The 20,496-nt window shown below is 35.4% G+C and overlaps 2 protein-coding genes across 10 annotated transcripts in view; both read right to left on the bottom strand.

Moving 5' to 3' along the window:
- MARCHF1 (membrane associated ring-CH-type finger 1) overlaps window positions 1-20,496 on the bottom strand; it is a 906,067-nt gene that overhangs the window by 314,525 nt on the left and 571,046 nt on the right. The window lies entirely within an intron of this gene.
- LOC104650039 (melanoma inhibitory activity protein 2-like) lies at window positions 69-10,724 on the bottom strand. The gene has a single exon (XM_074396765.1). It carries the CDS (start codon window positions 5,440-5,442, stop codon window positions 3,730-3,732), a length of 1,713 nt encoding a protein of 570 aa, XP_074252866.1. The 5' UTR covers window positions 5,443-10,724; the 3' UTR covers window positions 69-3,729.

Here is a 20,496-nt window from a genome sequence, read left to right as displayed (position 1 = left end):
TGTTATACTATGATTTCTAATCAAATTGTATTTAAGATAACTATGTAAATAGATGTACACTAGGGCTTTTTAAAAAGTACTGCACAATATACCATTATTCTCTCTAAACTGTGCATTGCTGGGTGAAAGTATTTGTACCATTTCAAAGTTTTTAAATATTACAAATAGCTTTTCAGAGTACTTGTATAAAATTGTCATTTTCATCAATAGTACATGAAAGTCTGGTTTCTCCTCATCACAAAACTTTGGGCGAATTATGGGTGTAAAATTTCATTGTTTCATTATAAATTTTCCTTATGGTTGGCGAGATTGACTATACTTTAGTATAATTATGTTTTCTTTTCTGTTTCCTAGCATAACTTGTACATATTTATTTTCATCTCTGTAGTGGTACATTATAAGCTTCAGTTGTAATCCTTTGATGGTTTTAAGGATTAGAACTATACACCACTAGTGTTTTGTTTTGTCTGTTAAATTTCTTCATAGATTCTGTTGCAAACAGTTTTCAATTACCATGAGATGAAATACGCTAAATGTATACTTCCTGATTTGTTTTTGTACGTAATTTGTGAAATTTGTTCTTACCCTGAATTTATAAAAATATCATATACTCTTTGATATTAAAAAGCTGATCATATATACATTATCAAAATACTTCAAATTTATTTTTGAATAGAGTTTTAGTTGGAGATAACATTTTGTTGCATTTTTTGCATATAAATTGTTCTAGCATAATTCATGAAATGCTGTTCATTATTTTTCAGTTTACTTGTAATGCCAAATTCGCAATGTAAAACAATTTATATACAGGTTATATATATACATAAATCTGCTTTTGAGCCCTCTGTTCTTTATCATTTAACTTTCTTATATAAAAAGTAGCTGATTTTATAATTATTAATGCCAAACAAGTCCTTATATCAACTAAAAATTTATTTAATTAGGCATAAAGTTACAATCACATTTATCTACAACCACAGTAAATAACTACACAAATATTGTCAGGTTTCTTGCTGTGGTTCCCGACGGTCAGTAGCAGGCTCATTTGAAGGCACAGTCAACCCTGATAGGGACTTGAGATCAGTCAAAATTGCTTGAGAGAAGAACACAAATACTGTGAGCTTTCTTGCTATGGTTCTGGAGGTTCAGTAGCAGTATAAGGCAGAGTCGACTGTGATGGGGACTCAAGATCAGTCACACTATTTTGGAGGAGAACACAAATACTGTCAGCTTTCTTGCTGTGGTGCTGGATGTTCAGTGGCAGCCTCACTTGAAGGCTGAGTCACCCCTGACGGGGACTCGAGATCAGTCACAACTACTTTAGAGGAGAAGATAAATACTGTCAGCTTTCTTGCTGTGGTCCCAGATGTTCAGTAGCAGGTTCATTGAAGACTGAGTCAACCCTCATAGGGATTACAGATCAGTCTGAATTACTTTGGAGGAGAACACAAATACTGTCAGCTTTTTTTGCTGTGGTGCTAGGTGTTCAGTAGCAGTCTCAGTTGAAGATGGAATCAACCCTGATAGGGACTTGAGATCAGTCACAAGCATGTTGGAGAAAAACACAAATATTGTCAACTGTCTTGTTGTGGTGCTGGATGTTCAGTGGCAGGCTCAGTAGAAGCCAGAGTCAACCATGATGGGTACTTGAGATCAGTCACAAGTACTATGGAGGAGAACATAGATACTGTCAGCTTTCTTGCTGTGGTGCTGTTTGCTTACTGTTAGGCTCACTTGAAGGCTGAGTCAACCCTCATGGGACTCAAGATCAGGCACAACTACTTTGGAAGAGAACTCCAATACTTTCAGCTTTATTGTTGTGGTGTCAAGTGTTCAGTGGCAGGCTCACTTGAAGATGAGTCAGCCTGATGGTGACTTCATATTACTCCTAACTACTTTGGAGGAGAACACAAATATTGTCAGCTTTCTTGCTGTGGTGCCAGATATTCAGTGGTAGGCTCACTTGAAGTTTGAGTCAGCTGTGAAGGGGACTCAAGATCAGTCACAACTATTTCAGAGGAGAACAAAAATAGTGTCAGCTTTCTTGCTGTGATGCCAATGGTCAGTGACAGGATCACTTGAAGGCTGCGTCAACCCTGACTGGGACTCGAGATCAGTCACAACTACTTTTCAGGAGAACACAAATACTGTCAGCTTTCTTGCTGTGGTCCCAGATGTTCAGTAGCAGGCTCAGTTGAAGGTGGAGTCAACCCTGATGGGGACTCAATATTAGTCCCAGCCTCTTTGGAGGAGAACACAAATACTGTCAGCTTTCTTGCTGTGGTGCTGGATGTTCAGTGGCAGGATCGCTTCAAGGCAGAGTCAACCCTGACGGGGACTCAAGATTAGTTAAAATTACATTAGAGGATAACACAAATTGTCAGCTTTCTTCCTGTTGTGTCAATGTTCAGTGGCAGACTCACTTGAAGGTGGAGTCAACCCGGATGGGGACTCGAGATCAGTCTAAATTACTTTGGAAGAGAATCAAGTACTGTGAAGTTTTTTGCTGTGGTGCCAAACGTTCACTGACAGGCTCACTTGAGGATGGAGTCAGCCTGATAGAGACTTGATATTAGTCCCAACCGCTTTGGAGGAGAACACAAATATTGTCAGCTTTCTTGCTGTGGTGCTGGATGTTCCCTGGCAGACTCAGTTGAAGGTGGAGTCAACCCTGATGGGGGGGACTTGAGAACAGTCAAAATTATTTTATAGAAGAACCCAAATATTGGCAGCTTTCTTGTTGTGGTGCCGGATGTTCACTGGCAGGCTCAGCAGAAGCCAGAGTCAACCCTGATGGGGACTGTAAATCAGTCACAACTAAATTGGAAGAGAGCACAAATATTGTCAGCTTTCTTGCTGTGGTGCCAATGTTCAGTGGCAGGCTCACTTGAAGGCTGCATCAACCCTAACTGGGACTCAAGATCAGTCACAACTACTTTGCAGGGGAACACAAGTACTGTCAGCTTTCTTGCTGTGGTGCCAGATGCTCAGTGGCAGGATCACTTGAAGGCTGATTCAATCCTGACAGGGACTCGAGATCAGTCAGAACTACCTCAGAGAACACAAATTCTGTCAGCTTTCTTGCTGTGGTGCTGGATGTTCAGTAGCAGGCTCACTTGAAGGCTGAGTCAACCTTGATGGGGACTGGAGATCAGTCACAACTACTCTAGAGGAGAACACAATATTGTCAGCTTTCTTGCTGTGGTCCCAGATGTTCAGTAGCAGGCTCAGTTGAAGGCAGAGTCAACCTTGAGGGACTAGAGATCAGTCAAAATTATGTTGGAGAACACAAATCTCTCAGCTTTCTTGCTCTGGTGCCAGATGTTCAGTGGCAGGCTCACTTAAATGCGGAGTCAACCGTGATGGGGACTCAATATTAGTCCCAATCTCTTTGGAGGAGAACACAAATACTATCAGCTTTCTTGCTGTGGTGCCGGATGTTCAGTGGCAGCATCACTTCAAGGCAGAGTCAACCCTGACGGGGACTCAAGATCAGTCAAAATTACATTGGAGGATAACGCAAATTATCGACTTTCTTCCTGTGGTGCTGATGTTCAGTGGCAGGCTCACTTGAAGGTGGAGTCAACCCTGATGGGGACTCAAAATCAGTCTAAATTACTTTGGAAGAGAGTCAAACGCAGTCAGGTTTTATGCTGTCATGCCGGATGTTCAGTACCAGGCTCATTTGAAGGCAGAATCAATTCTGAGGGAACTGGATATCAATCTGAATTATTTTTGTTCAGTTGCAGGGTCATTAGACGATGGAATCCACCCTGCAGGGATCTCACTTCTCCCTTCAGTGTATAGGGGTAGGAAGGAAAAACCCAGGTCTTGGTGGAAGTAAGGCGGAAAAGCCCTGGGTGGATAGGCATTCCTCATTGCAAATGGAGCATATGGTGGACCTGGGAAATCTCTTGGTGGAAAATCATGTGGAGAAACTCCCAACCTGATTCCTGGAGGAGGTGGGGGGCAAGGAGGCCCTCTTCTCATATTGGTAACATATGGGTAATGCTCTCTGCCAAATCCTGTATTTGGAACATCAAGTGCAGCAGGATCATTGTGTAAAAATTTGAATTTAAACTCCATTTCAGTTAATTTTTGTCTCTTGTGAGCATTTTCTTTCCTGAAATCACTGAGGATTCCTTCAGCAGTCTGAGCTGCCAACCAATTTTCATGTTCTTTTCTCTTACAGAAAATCATCCGCCCTTGATAAGAAAGAATCATTCTTTCCAACTTTTCTTCAAGATCTTTGACTTGCTTTCTATAGTTCTCCAGCTGGTCAGTGGTATAGTTGAGCTTTCTGTCTACGTTAGAAAGCTCCTCTTCATTCTCTAACTTTTTGTAAAGTCTCATTGAAGTTTCTTTATATAATTCAGTCATTACTTTAAGTTGCTGTTGAAACTTCTGATTCTCGCTTTCAAAATGTGTGTTTTCTGACTGTAAAGATGCTTGTTCAGACTGTAGATGTTTAACATGGTCTCTAAGATCTTTCTGTGTTTCATTAATTTTGGACAACTGAATATAAATTTGGTTTCTTTCTCCTCGTAAAGTTTTTAAAGTATATAACTTAGCATGAATCAGTTTCTTCAAAGCTCCTTTTGGAGTATCATCTAAGTAGGCACCATTTTCCAATTCACTGTTCATTTCCAATGTCAAGTTATGATCATCCGTTCTGTCTTCTCTGAGCATAGGAGTCCAATCTTTAATCTTCAGCAAGCGTTCAGTCAGAGTCTTGATGTGATCATCTTTATCAATTAGAACTTGTTCTGTGTGCACTTCGGAGTCTTCAAATGATATTTTCTGTTTATTAAGTTCACTCACTTGTTCTTTCCATACTGCAGCTTCTTGCAAAAGCTGTTTATGGATTCCCTGAAGTTGAGAATTTTCATTCAAAGTATCTTTTATTGCTAACTTCAGTTGTTCTCCATTCATTTGAAATATCCTGAAGGTCATTTTGGCTTCAGCCATTTGTGATTTGAGGGATGCTACATGATCTTCTAGTGACCGTATCATTTTTGAACTCTCCGCCATCAACTTATCTTGTCCAGTATGTTTAGATTTCTCTTCCTTTAACTCTTTTTCTAGATAGAATATTTCATCCTTAATTTCAGAAATGGACCTGTTAAGCTTTTCACAGGCTGCCTCCAAACTCTGTGCTTCTGCTGCCTCCTTCTCAAAGCTGTTATCCTGTAAAGATGACTGTACTTCATAGTCTCCAAACACTTTCTGAGCACACCTAGATTTTTCAAGCACTTTGCATTTTTTTTCAATTAGTTCACAAAGCACTACAGCAAGCTTTTTCTCTCTTCCCACGTAAAGCCAACTCCTAACTGATCTGATAGTCTTCCACAAAAAAAGGGGAATAGCAAAAAATCCAATGACACCTGCCCATATTACTAATCCCCACGGAAAACCATTAGAATTTGATACCGTATTTTCCATCAATGTGGCCACAATCCTGGGTAGCTCCTAAAAGACCAACCCCAAGTACGGCCGAGGGGTAGCTCTGGGCTCCACAACGCCAAGGCTGTTCTGCTGGTCACTGCAGTAACCCCGGTCTGTTGTGGTCACGGAACACAGAACCTTCAGTTTGGAACCAGAGCGGACCACTGTGGAGCTGGCTGCAGGGGGAGCTGGGGGACCCAGGAGGTGGTGGGCACTGGAGAACAGGTAGACTTCCGTAGAACCTGAATCCATACGCATCAGCCAGAGAGGACTGCTGCAGAGTCAGCTGCAGGGGGAGCTGGGGTATATGGGCACCCACAGGCCTTACAGGCCCACGTTGCCCACCCCAACCCCCTTGTTACACTTTACATCCTGAGGCAGTGCAGGTCCTGCCCCATCCCCATTTAACTGTTTTATATTGGTAATATCATATCATGTTAATTACTTTAGATTGCTAATAATAAAAACCTTTGTCAAGGAGAGACTGCAAATTTGTATTTCTTCAAAATTGCCTTGGCCATTATTGACATTTTGATCTTCTATGTTAATTCTACTATCAACATATAAAGTTTCATTAAAAAATTATTTTGGCTGTTTTTTGTTTATTTTTTAGAAACAGGGTCTCTGTCACCCAGGCTAGATTGCAGTGGTGCAATCATAGCTCACTACAGCCTCAAAACCCTGGACTCAAGAGATCCTCCCACCTCAGCCTTCCAAGTGGCTAGGACTACAGGTGTATGCCACCACACTGAGATATTTTGGCATTCTGAATTGCATTATATTTAAAGATATTTTAGGACAAATTTCCATAGGTATGGAAATTGACTTTTTGCATTATGAAAGTAACATTTTCCCCCTTTCTGATTATCTTTTATGTCCTTCACAAACTATGTTAATGTTTTGTTGTTTTGTGCATACTTTGCTTTTATTACTAGTTTAAAAATAGCTTTTTTAAAATCATATTCTCTCTCTCTCTCTCTCTCTCTCTCTCTCTCTCTCTCTCTCTCTTTTTTGGACAGAGTCTTGCTTCGTCACCCGGGCTGGAGTGTGGTGGTACAATCTTGGCTCACTGCAACTGCAACCTGTGGCTCCCAGGTTTAACCGATTCTCATGTCTCAGCCTCCTGAGTAGCTGGGATTACAGGCTGGCTCATTTTTGTATTTTTAGTAAATACAGGGTTTTGCCATTTTGGCCAGGCTGGTCTTGAACTCCTGGCCTCAAGTGATCCACCCTCTTCAGCTCCCCAGAGTGCCAAGATTACAGGTGTGAGCCACCGTTCTCAACCTAATCACATTTCGTAATTGGTCATTGAATGCAGGAACATCATTTAAATTTATATTAAGCAATGTTTGCTTTAAAAAAATATCTCTATGACATGTTTGGTTAAAACAAAACATCAGAATGCATTGTACAAAATAAGCATATGGTTTGACAAAACTGAAACAACAGTTACAACGTAAAATGTAAAATTCATTAACTTGAATTACAGGCATTTGAAGCCACTATTCTAAGTTTGAAACTGTAAAGTTTCTTAAGCCATTACTTTATGCTTTTTTCTATTAGTGAGAATATATAGATATACTGTTACTGCCTTTATATTTCTAAAACAATCATCATTTCCCTCCATCTTTAATAATTCAGTCAGTTATAGAATTATATATTTCTTTAGTAATCTGAAGATTTTACTCTTGTTGCTGATGAGAAGTCTGATTAAATACCACTGTCTTTCCTCTGTAGACAGTGTCTACTACTTCTGGTAGCACCTTAAGGTTTTTTTTGTTCATGATGCTCTGCAGTTTTACTTTGGTAGCTGACTTAATTTTATTATGCTAATTTCACATCTAGCGACATTTCTTTCTTCACTTCTAGTAAACTGTGTCATTACCACTTTGAGTGTCACTTTTCTATTGTCTTTCTCTTCTTGGCCATTTGTCAACATTTATTAGCTAAAATGCTATGAAATCTATTAGTTTATCCTCCAAATTTCACAATTGTTCTCATGTTTTTTATATCTTACTCTGTCTAACTTATTCATTTCTTGTTAATGAATTAGCATCATATTTATGCATTCTCACTTTCATTAGTCCAATATAATTTTAATATTATCAATTGAGATTTCTTTTTAATTTTAATTATATTGACCATAATTGTCATTTCCAACATATTGAATTGTTTTAACTTTAATAAATTTTTTTCTTACATATGTAACTTTGGCTTCTTGGGCATCCCTATTTCTTGTTCTTTCCAGTTCCATTTCCCCCATTTGGCTCTTTGATAAACCCAAAGTAAATATTGTTCAGATTCTTCTTTTATTTTCATTTTCATTCATCTTCTGCTTGGTGGGGATTTTTAAGCTGCCTTTTTAAAGAATCTACGTGTTTTGGAAATTGAATTTTCACATTTTAAGGGTTATTTTTATATTTCTTTTTCAGTACTCACTTCTCTCTGCTGGGTGGTTTGGTAGTGGACTTTATTGAACCCCTGCTCCTTAAACCTCAGCCTTCTCTTTCATAATTCTTTTGAGTTTTTGCTCCACAGAGCATAGAACTTGCAGTCAATAACTTGCAAGGAACTCGCTCAGAGCTGATCATGAGGCTGTCTCTGTGGTCTCTAAGCTTTTACGGTTCGTCACTTCCTATGAGTCATCAGCCTAGCAGTAGATGACCCAGCTTTACTTCAGCCTTGTTTCCCTGGGGGGCAGCCTTCTCCAGTCCTTGGGGAAGAACCTAAGGAAGTTCTTTTTAGTCTCCATCTCTCTGTAGCATCTAAGTAGCCTGGATCAGAATTGTTTTAGTCATTTTCTCTGCTTTTTATTTCTGTTCTGTGTATCACTCAAAGAAAAGTTTATCTTGGTTTCTTGATAGCTATCTCTATTTAATTTTCATTTTAAAATATATTTTATAAATCATTACTGTGGTTTTAAAGTCAGAGATAGCTTCAAAGTGTAGATTTTTAAGAGGGTCTTGGCTAGGGATCTTGATTCTTCATAGGAAAAGTGAACTCTTGTATTTTCCTCTTTTTATACTGTGAATTTCCAAAGGCATTTTCATCCTTATTGACCTACACCTAATAATCTATGACATACTGTAAGCACTTAATAAATATTGAATTGTATTTAATGACTTGTCATCTTTTAAACCTGAGGCCAAAAAGTTCATTTGGGAAGTTAAAGAAGAAAGCCTTTATCCTATCCATTTCGTATATTCAGTCACATAAAGGATGAAAGTCTGTGAAGTGGGAGAACTCTCTGATATATTTAATGCTTAAATTTTCATGAATCTACTTTGGCTAACTATTTAGAGATATAACAAAAGGACATACAGTTTTCCAAATTTAATAAAATGGAATGCCAAGACAGAAACACATTTTACATCTTACTTATATTTATTTGTATGTGCCAATAACTGGGTTTTTTGAGGGTTTTTGTTTTGTTTCATTTTGTTTTGTCTGTTTTCTGTTCTGATCTGGCAAGTTAAAGTATACATTCACCTAAAAAACTTTCAGAGAGAATTATAATGGTTAAACAACTGGCAACTTCTTGGCAAGATGTGGGATGTGGTAGGGAGGGTATTCACAAAGGTTCATGTAAATTGTCAATGTAGACTAATCTTAATTTTTAAGTGTTAGATCGGACCTCAATGCACTACTTTATATCTTTAATTATTGTGATTATTTCTGCTTGTTTAACGACCCTAATTCATATGCTAAAAATAATTTAAGACAAACATTATTATCCTCAATCAGGGGTTGCCAACCCCTGAGCCACGGACCAGTACTTGTCCTTGGCCTGTTGAGAACCAGGAGGCACAGTAGGAGGTGAGTAGCATGTGACTCAGCATTATCACTGGATCTCCACCTCCTGTCAGAACAGCAGTAGAATTAGAGTCTCATAGGAGCCTGAACCCTATTGTAAACAGTGCTTATGAGGGATCTAGGGTGTGTGCTCCTTTTGAGAATCTAATGCCTGATGATCTGAAGTAGAACAGTTTTACCCCGAAACCATCCCCTGCCTTTGTTCATGAAAAAATTATATTCTATCAAACTGGTCCTTATTTAAAAGGTTGAGGACTGTTGTCCTAAATAATCCACAAGTGTGTCACAAATATGGTAATATAATTTTGTATTAAAATCATGCTTATTTATATATATTTTTAGATACCTTTTCTTATAAAATTTTCACAAAAAATGGAGGCAGCAAACCACTTCACCATGTGTGTACCTATGCAACAATCCTGCATGGTCTACACATGTACACCAGAAGCTGAAGTACAATTGAAAAAAAAAAAAAAAAAAAGATGCCTCCTAGTCTCTCTGCTATGAGGAATAAAGTTCTCTTTGGAATAAAGTAGACAAAATAAGGAAATAGAAGCGTCCATCTGGCCAAAGCTAACTGAGTAATAGAAACTGGAGTCATCAGCAGAGGTAAGTGTGACTCCCAGTAAACCGTGATACCAAGTGCACCATTTGCAGCAAAGAGCACTGAGTGTGTTTGATGACAAGACTACAACAGAAGAATTATTCCTGATCTCATGTGAGTTAGCCCCCTGGAAGCCCTACAGAGTAACTGGAGAAAAATTTGAGGAGGTCTAATTTTAAATGATCAAGTTGAAATAGAAGCTATTCTAGTGTGAATTTTAATAATTTCTCTTTATATATTACAGAGAAATAGAAACGCATTTTTTGAAAACTAAAAATGCTATAAATATAAGGCAATTATCATTTTTTATAATCATAAGAAAGTGTCTAACATAAATAATGACATGCCACTAGCTACTGGTAGATTCAGAATCAAGCATACCATTTTTATAAATCACAATTAAGGGAAGCATTATGAGCCAGAAAGACTGAATTCTAGATTCAGTGCTAATAGACTTGGCGAAGCTTATTTAAACACTGTGACTCTTACTTGTCTATAGTTCCACAAGCAGAAAACGTCAAAGCTATGTTTAAACTGAAATAATGAGAACAAAAAAGCAATTGCAATACAAAAAAGAAAAATAGTAAGATAGTAGACTTAAACACCAATATCAAAAGTCATTATATAAACTCAAACTCAAATCAAAGGCAAATATTTTTAGTGCAAATTTAAAAGGTACATCTGTTTATAAGCTGCATATAAGAGATACATCTTAAATATAATGACAGATAAAAATGTGTTAACAACATGAAAATACTTATTAAACACAAACTTGATGCAGAAAGTGACTTCATGCAGCCAAACTATATCAAGGTAGACTTTAAGGAAATAAACTATTAATGAAGAATATTTTATAATGATAAAACAGTCAATACACAAAAGAATATATCAATAAAATTTTATGCAACTAATGCATAGCTTCAAAATAAAAAAATGACAAAATTAAAAAGAAAAACCTACAATCACAATGGCAAATACTAACACTTATCTATAACTAAGCGAACAAGCAAACAAAAATATCAATAAACACACACAATATCAAAAACCTGATTACCAAATTTTAGCTAATTGATTTATATAAAACACTGTACCTAATAACTGCAAAATGCATATTCAAATACACATCAAAAATTTACTAAAATTATCATATTTTGTTGCACAAAGCAATTGTAACAAATTTCAAAAGAATAAAATCAACAGTAAAATGACAACTAAAAACATTCTTCAAAGTTTGAAAGCTAAGAAATATCCTTCTAAGATGGGTCAAAAAGATCTTGATGGAAGTACAAAACTGTTTGGACCCAAACAATAAATTTAAAACAGTATATTTCCTGTATCAAATAAGTGATATAGGGAAAGCTACGCTTTGATGAAAATTTATAGCCTTACAATTCACATATAGTCATCTCCAGGTGTCTGTGGGAGATTGGTTCCAGGACCTCCTGAAAAATACCAAAATCCGTGGATGCTCAGGTCCCTGATGTGAAATGGTTTAGTATTTGCATATAACCTACGAACATCCTCCAATATATTCTAACTCATATCTAGATTACTTATAGTTCCTGACACAATGTAAATGCTATGTAAATAGTTGTTATACCATATTTTTTAGGGAATAATGGTAACAAAAAAGGAGTCTGTATATGTTCAGTACAGACAAAATTTTCTTCTACATATTTTGACTACAACATTGGTTGAATACATGAATGTTTTAAAGGATACCATTAATAAAGTGAAAAGACAACCCATAAACTAAAAGAAAATATTTGTAAATCTTGTATCTAATAAGGGACTTGTATGTAGAATACAAAAAAAATGACAATTTAATAATAAAATGTTAAATAAACATTTCTTGAAAGAAGATATATGGATAGCTAGTAAACACAGGAAAAGATCACCATCAGTTAATAGAGAAATCAAAATCAATATCATGATAAAATACTACTTTTATACTCATTAGGATGGCTATAATAAAAAAGACAGACAATAGTAAGTGTTGGGGAAAAAAGGAGAAATGGAAATTCTCATACATTCCTATTGAGAATTTAAAATAGCAAAGCCACTATGGAAAACATTTTTGCAGTACTTTAAATTGTTAAACATTTAGTTACAATAAGCCTAATCAATTCCACTCCTGAGCATCTAACCAAGAAAATGAAAATAGAGGTTCACATAAAAACTTGCAGTTTGAATGATCATAGCAGCATTATTCACAATCTCCAAGAAGTGAAAACAACCCAAATCAACTGATGGACAGATAACAAAATGTGTTGTATTCATAAAATGCAGTATTATCGACAATAAAATGAAACAAAGTTTTGACATGGGCTGTAACATGGATGAACCTAAAAAATAGGTTTTGTGACTGATATCTTTTATTTAGCATAAACATTTTATGCTATATATCATGTAATATATAAATAATTTGTTTTTATTTAACATAAATATTTTATGCTAATAAAAATTTAAAAAATAAAATAAAAATTATTTTATTTAGGATAAAATATTTATGCTAAGTAAAAAAAAATTATATATTGCACGATTCAATTTATATGAGATGTCTATATTAGACACAACTGCAGGGACACAGTAGATCAATAGTTGCCTAGTTGGAGGAGGCAAATGGTGGCTGGGAGTGGAGGAAGGGCTTTTGAATAACTGCTAATGCATACAAGTTTCTTTAGGGATGCTGAAAATATTTCAGAATTAGATTATACTGATGGCTGCACAACTGTGTAAATATATTAAAACCACTGAATTGATGCTTTAAATGAATCAACTTAATGATATGTAAAATATATCTCACTTGAGCTGTTAAAAAAACAAATGTACAATGGAGAAAATTGAAAAAGCATAAAATCTGTTCTTTGGACAACATTGATCATAACTAGCATGAAATATCACAAAAAAGAGATTAGGCAAAATACCAATATTTGAACAGAAAAGATGACATCACTATAGATTCTGTAGACATTAAGTGAATAATATGACCAACTTTATGCCAATAAATTTGACAATCTAATTATCATTTGGATGAAACGAAGAGGGAGGGCTCTAGAAAAACATGACATCACAACTGATACAGAAATGAAATAAATTATGCCTTTTATGTTTCTGAAATTCATTAAAATCTTTATTCACTGAAATGGGTTTATTCCTTTTTGTATTTTTATACAACTCTTTTTTTGGAGGTCCCCAGGAAGGAAAGGGGGTGTGTTTAAGGTACGACTCTGAAAGGAAAGCAAACATTTGTGTAGAAAGGAAAGTAGAAAAAGGCAGATGATTTGAAAGAAATGCTTTTACTTTTACTTATTTATTTTTATAATTTCAACTTTTGATTTGGGGGTGCGTGTGCAGGTGTGTTTCATGGGTATATTGTGTGATGCTGAAGTTTGGGGAACAACTGATCTTATCGCTCATGTATTGAGCATAGTTTAAACTGATTAGAAGAAAATATCACTTTGTCCCTGGAAAGTGAGAAGGTAGAATAAAAGCATGATCTCACTTATGTATGGAATCTAAAAAGTTGAACTTACAAAAGCAGAGAGTAGAATGACTGTTCCCAGGGGCTGGGAGGTGGAGAAAATGGATAGATGCTCATCAAAATGTACAAAGATTCAGTAATCTAATGTAAGCCCGGTGACTCTAGTTAATAATGCTGCAATGTACACTTGAAATTTGCTAAGAATTGACCTACACACACACACACACACACACACACACACACACACACACACAGAGAGAGAGAGAGAGATACATATTCATAACTATGTTAAGTGATGAATATACTGAGGAATGATTTTAGTAATCATTTTACAATGTGTATGTATATAAAAACATGATGTACACCTTAAATAGATACATGCATTTTTTACTTTGCAAGTATACAACAATAAAATGGAAGAAAGCATTTTTTTGTGAATAAAAGGTTTTTAAAAAATCTTTGTACTGCATTTACCTTTGTATAGCAAACTCAATGTATTATAGTAATCCAAAGATTAGCACACACTAAATTGAGACTAGGTAAAAGAATGTGTTTTTTAAAATGTGTTTCAGTAAACTTAAGTATGTTTCCATGAAAGAATTAATACATGGGGACTAGGGAGAAGGGAGGGATGAAGAGATGGAGCAGAGGATTTTTAGGGCAGTGAAACTATTCTGTATGCTACTATCATGGTGGAAACATGACTATAAGTTTGTCCAAACCCATAGAATGTAAAACACCAAGAGTGAACTCCAGTATTAACAATGGATTTTCAGTGATTATGATGTGCCAGTGTGGGGTCAACTATAACAAATGTACCACTTTGAGAATGTTAACAGTTGGGGAGACTATGCCTGTGTGGGGGCTGGGGGGCAAAAAAATCTCTATACCTTTTCCTCAATATTGCTAAGAACCTAAGACTGCCATAAAAAATAGTCTAATTTTTTTTAAAGAATACAAGCCAGTAGCAGTGGAGCCTAAATATAATAAATTACAGAAAATATAGTTAATGATATGGTTCAAGGCTTTGATAATACAGTATGCATACAGTTGTATTAATTTTTAAATTTATTCTCATGCTGAGAGGCAGTAATGACAACAGCAATGCTATGCCCATTGGATAGTTCTACTTCGTCTAATTTCCATAGGTGAAATTACTCAGCCCATGAAAACAAGGCAACCAATTTTTGTTTGTAGTCTCATCGCAATATGTGTAATAAAATTTGGTTGGTATGACAATGTGTCCGTGGAAGTTGACAACTTGGTAACTGCAGTGTGAAAGCTGTTTCATTTTTCATCTTTAAAGAATTACTGGATTGTTAAATTAAATTTTATTCCTGTAGGCTGCATCAAACACACAGAAACCAGGTGTCTAAATTCTCATATCAGCATTTGAGTTGCTAGTTTCTTAATGTGGAATCACAAAGCTGTACTTATGGATTATTTCACCTAATAATTACAGTTGACAATTACTATGGTGATATGAAAATAATTTAATGGGCCATCAACGAAGAGGTGGCTTTTGGCTTTTAACATAAGGAATTGGCTTCGAATGTTGCATATATTCCTGAATTATATTATGCTAAAAAAGTAAAATATATCAAGCCTAGAAAAGAGAATCTATTAAACAACCTTACGTCTTCCTCCAGAAATGTAGTGGGTAATTATTTGCATCCATGAGATTAATCATCCAGCCATATCAGATATATCTGATATTTACCTATCCAATCTTAATGAGTCACCTTGGGCTAGATTTTTAACCAAAATTCTAGTTTCCTATCTGTGAAATAGGGAATACAGTATCTACATTAGAGACCTACTTTGAGAATCATATATCTCTAAGATATATATGTATATATACATATTAGAGAATACTGCATATATATGTAAAATAAATGTTTAGTAAGGGTTACATATGAATTTAAATTAAGCTTGTTTTTAATGAAGTCAATATTTGTATCTTTTCCTGAATATATATTTTTTTGCAGCAAAGAAGAGTGTAAGATACTGGTGTGTAAGAGCGTGGATCCTAGAATTTGATTTACTTGCAAGGTAACCTTTGACAAACTACTTACCTCTTCCCTCTACAAAATGAGGAGTCTGTACATTTCTTATAATGCTGTAGTGGGATTAAATGAGTTGTTAACATTAACATGTCAGGTACTCATGGCATGTAGTATGTATTCAGTAAATGTTAGCAATATTTGCTTTTATTGTGTTATTTTTCTACCCTGTGTTTTGTCAAATGAGCAAACGCAAATACACTTACATGTCCTTGTTTTATTCCCAAATAATTTTTTTGACATAGAACTCTTCTTCACTGTTCACTGGGAATAGCCATTGTTTTCTGGATTTTTTCTCCTCTCTCTTAACTTTTATTTCAGATTCAGGGGGCGCAGGTTTGTTCCATGGCTAAATTGCGAATCATTGATATGTGGTTTACGAATGATCCCATCTCTCAGTTAGTGGATAGGTGGTGCACTAGGTAGTTTTTCAACCTATATCCCTCTGCCATCCTACCTCTTCAAGTAATCCCCATTGTCTATTGCTCTCCTCTTTGTGTGCACATGTATTCAGTGTTTAGCTCCTGCTTATACGTGTGAACATGCAGTGTTTGGTTTTCTGTCCCTGTATTATTTCACTTAGGATAATGGCCTCCAGTTGCACCCATGTTGCTGCAAAGAACATAATTGTATTATTTTTTGGCTGCATAGTATCTCATAGTGTAATGTGCTACATTTTCATTATTTAATCCACCATTGATGGATATCTAGGTTGATTCCCTGTCTTTGGTATTGTGAATAGTGATGCAATGAACATGTGAGTGCATGTGTTATTTTTTGGTAGTTCACTTTATTTACCTTTGGGTATATACCTAGTAATGGGATTGCTGGGTTGAATGGCGGCTTTGTTTTAAGTCCTTTGGTGAATCGCCACACTGCTTACCACAGTGGCTGAACTAATGTACATTTCCGCCAGCATTGTATCAGTGCTTGTTTTTCTCTGTAACTTCACCAACATCTGCTTTTTAAATTTTTTTTTTTAAGTTTCAGGGTACATGTGCAGGATGTGTAGGTTTGTTACACAGGTAAGCATATGCCATGGTGGTTTGCTACATCTATCAACCCATACCTAGGTATTAAGCCCAGCATGCATTAGCTCTTTTCCTTAATGCTCTCCCCCTGCTGCCCGCCCCCTACAGGCCCCAGTGTGTTGTTCCCCTCATCTCCAACCATGTATTCTCATTGTTCAGCTCCTACTTACAAGTAAGAGTATCTATTGGTTTTTAACTTTTTGATAATAGCCATTCTTACTGGTGTGAGATGGTATCCCATTGTGGTTTTGATTTGTATTTCCCTAATGATAAGTGATGATGTACATTTTTTATGAGCATTTTTTAAATGTGTTTGTTGGATGCTTATATGTTTTCTTTTGAGAAGTATTGGTTCATGTCCTTTGCCCATTTTTGTTTTTCAGTTATTTTCTTTTTTAATTTTTATTTTATGTTCAGGAATACAAGTCCATGTTTGTTACATAGGTAAACTTGTATCATGAGGTGTTTTTTCGTACATATTATTTCATCTCCCAGGCATTAAGCCTAGTACCCATTATTTTTCCTGATTCTCTCCCTCCCCCACCACCTTCCACTCTCAGAAAGACCCCAGTGTGTGTTTCCCACTATATGTCCCTGTGTTCTCATTATTTAGCTTCCCTTTTAAGTGAGGGTATGTGGTATGTGGTTTTCTGTTCCTAAGTTAGTTTCTGCCCATGTTTTAATGGTGTTCTTTGTTTTCTTTTTGTTGAATTGTTTAAGTCTTTTATAGATTCTGGATATTAGACTTTTGTTGGATGCATAGTTTTTTAAATGTTTTCTCTCATTCTTTATGGTTGTCTGTTTATTCTGTTGATAGTTTATTTTACTGTACAGAGCTCTTTAGTTTAATTAGCTCCCACTTATCCATTTTTGTTTCTGTTGCAACTGCTTTTGAGGACTTAGTAATAAATTGTTTGCCAAGCCCAATGTGACTAGGTTAATGAGGATAAGGATTGTACCTTTAAAAAAAAACCTGCTTATTTGTTGCATAGTACAGTGTATAGCACATAACTAATTTAATATAGAGTAGCTAGGTAAATTAATGAAGGTATTTTCCAAACTGGAAATCACTGGGTGATTACTGTGATTCAAATATTTCTGAATGAAAATATAGCCAATCATTCATTTTCTCTGTGATTCATTTACTCCTATTTTGGTCCATGATAACAGACAGCTATGGAGCTCCAGATTGCAACTTAACAAGGTACAATGCCAAATACTAAACAATTCATTAATTAGAGAGTGCAATCTGTAATGGACTTGGTGGTTAAAAATGGACTTAAGAAGCGTGTGTGATAGAGAATCAGCAGAGTAATTGTTCCAGGTTAAGAACTGTTATGCTATATCATGTAACTGTTTATGAAATACTTACATGAACAAAATATTCTCTATGAAGCAGCATAAAGGACTGGGAAGATATAGAACTCTGGATTCCTATTTCACCATTTTTCTAATCTTTCTGGACCTTAACTTTTCTTTCTGTATAAAGAGAAGAGTTACTACCTACTTTCAGAGTTACTGCAAAGTTTAGGAGTACATGTACAAATTCTTTGGCTTAGAATAACATTAAAATACTAGGATTGTATTATTATTGTGCTTTGATATATAATTTTTTTGAGAACTCTTACTTATTTCACTTGTATTTTACATAGAAATAGCTCTGGATTGTTTAGTCCTATTCTAACAGGTTAATCTGTCCTGCATGCTCCCATTTTATAAAACAAACATTCCCATAAAACCAAGGAGAAAGAAGAAACTTTTGGCACCTTTGTTATCTGTGAATGGGGAGAAAGATGTACCTCAGTTACACACACACACACACACACACACACACACAAACACACATGTATACACATAGGGGGCCTCTATTTGAGTATCTACCCGCTGATCCTCTGATAATAAAATAAAAATATTAAAAAACTAAAGTGTTCTAAAGACTATACATATAGCAGAATTAAACAACCATTAAGAATTAAACCTCTTTTGGAGGAGCTTACAACTTCATTTATACCTAAATCAAGCAGACAGACATGACACATTTTGATAAAGAACAGCTGTGAAGATGATCACATGACTTTACTCCTTAAAGAAAAAAACTTATTCATGTAAGGAGCATTTTTAGATCAATTATTACTATTGTGAATAATCATGTTTTGACATTGTTCAGTAACTATACAATTAATGTTAATACAATACTTTAAGCCACACAGCTAATGTAATTTTTTCCTCGTGGTATGAAATTTAAAGCATCAGTCTTCCCTTTGCATTCTTCAAGTCAATCTGTTTCCATAACAACCATTGGGATACATTTTTTAATGATTTTACTTTCTTACAAAAATCAAAGTTCTTAAAAGGCATCACGTCTTTTGCTTAATTTCTCTCATTTGTTTGTGATGGTTATTCTAATAAAAATTTAGATTTCTTTCACCATTGCCTGTGGCAGTACTTAGTAAAGACTTTGTAATAACAATCAGAAACAATAACTGATACATGATTGAATAAGAAAGAATTAAAAGGAGGGAGAGAAGCGAGGAAAACGACCACAACTGAAAACTCTATCTGCTCTGACCTGATTTATTTTCAGAATCCATGAAGGCCACTGGATAATAAACTGGCCCATTTGCTCAGAGACTAAAGGAAGCAAGCATGAGTCTGTTGGAAATAAGGCCACAGGTGTACAGAAAAATTTAATATACTCAACTTCCTCTTTCTGTTTGCCATTTATTTGGCTTCCAACAGAGGCTATGTTTGTGGGACAATTCTGGTCCATTTGCTGTAGGTGGATGTATGTATGATATCCTTTAATGTTGTCATAGACTAAAAGTAGAATATGGGAATAACTGGCAAGAGAGTGAGAAGGATGTTGCTGGTAAATATTAACTGGTAAATTTGGTATCTTTCTAAGGACAAATTTACATTTCATTGTCATATGCACTGGAGAAACTGTCTGCAATGTTCTAGATTCTTACTGAAGGCAGAAGATTAGTATAACAGAATGCAATTTTATAATCATTTTAGTTTCTGAAACTTTTATAGTGTATTTGATCACAGAAACCATCTCAGACTTGTTTGACCTTTATGATTAGTTCTTCCATATTTTAAGGCATATGGCATTTCTAATAGGCAGAAATGATTTAATATAAAAGATATTGTGCTTAATAGAGCTTTATAAGAAAAACACAATCCCATTTTTGCTCAGTTCATATGCTCTGCTCAAGGAATATGATCAAAACTTAATAAACTTTGTGGAATGCATAAACAGCTTGAGCAGAGCACAAAGAACGAAGTGAAAGCCAGATTGTTTTCTGTATGATTTCTGGAGAATGGCAGTATTTATTAAGTAAAAAAGAATGGGATTCTAGAAGAAAAAAAAAATGTCAAATCCAGGGGTTGCTTACATCCATACTATTGAAATACCCAAGTGGGCTGGTTTAGCTAAAAGCAAAGACAATAACTGAATGAACTATGAGTAACAAGAAAAAATAAGCTGATAATGATAAGACTCAACAATTAAAACATAAAACTCATTTACATACTTCTAAAAGTCAATATAAAGGAATATAATTTTCATTCTTGATCTTTCATAAGTTTCATAAGCATGAAACTTTAACTTTCAATCATCCATTCTATTTTGAAAATGGAAGATTATGACAAAATTAAACATGAATACTTTCAGCTGCTTGTTTTATTAATACTTAGGCTGTGTAAGAAGGTATTTGGTTCAGTAGCTGAAAATTTGGCAAAACGTGTTATCAATAAATTATGTTTTATTTCTAGAGATTATTCATATTAAACTAGAAAAATATTGGGATTTAAAATCTGACAGAACCCAGGCTCACAAATGCCAATGCTCCCTTCTTACTTGCTACTACCTTTTTTTTATGTGATCTTTTCGAGTTACAATTTCCTTTTTTTTTTTTTTTTTTTTTTTTTTTTTTGAGAGGGAGTCTTGCTCTGTTGCCCAGGCTGGAGTGCAGTGACACGATCTCAGCTACTGCAACCTCCACCTCCCAGTTTCAAGTGATTCTGCCACCTCAGTCTCCCAAGTAGCTGGGA

The sequence above is a fragment of the Saimiri boliviensis genome, chromosome 3 (genome assembly GCF_048565385.1).
Source record: "Saimiri boliviensis isolate mSaiBol1 chromosome 3, mSaiBol1.pri, whole genome shotgun sequence".
In the NCBI taxonomy this organism is placed as follows: domain Eukaryota; kingdom Metazoa; phylum Chordata; class Mammalia; order Primates; family Cebidae; genus Saimiri; species Saimiri boliviensis.
The sequence above is the reverse complement of the archived record's forward strand: the minus strand, read 5'-3'. Positions and strand labels throughout refer to the sequence as shown.

Bases quoted from the DNA above. Each gene is read 5' to 3' on its own strand.
- LOC104650039 (XM_074396765.1), bottom strand. From the start codon at position 5,442: ATGGAAAATACGGTATCAAATTCTAATGGTTTTCCGTGGGGATTAGTA.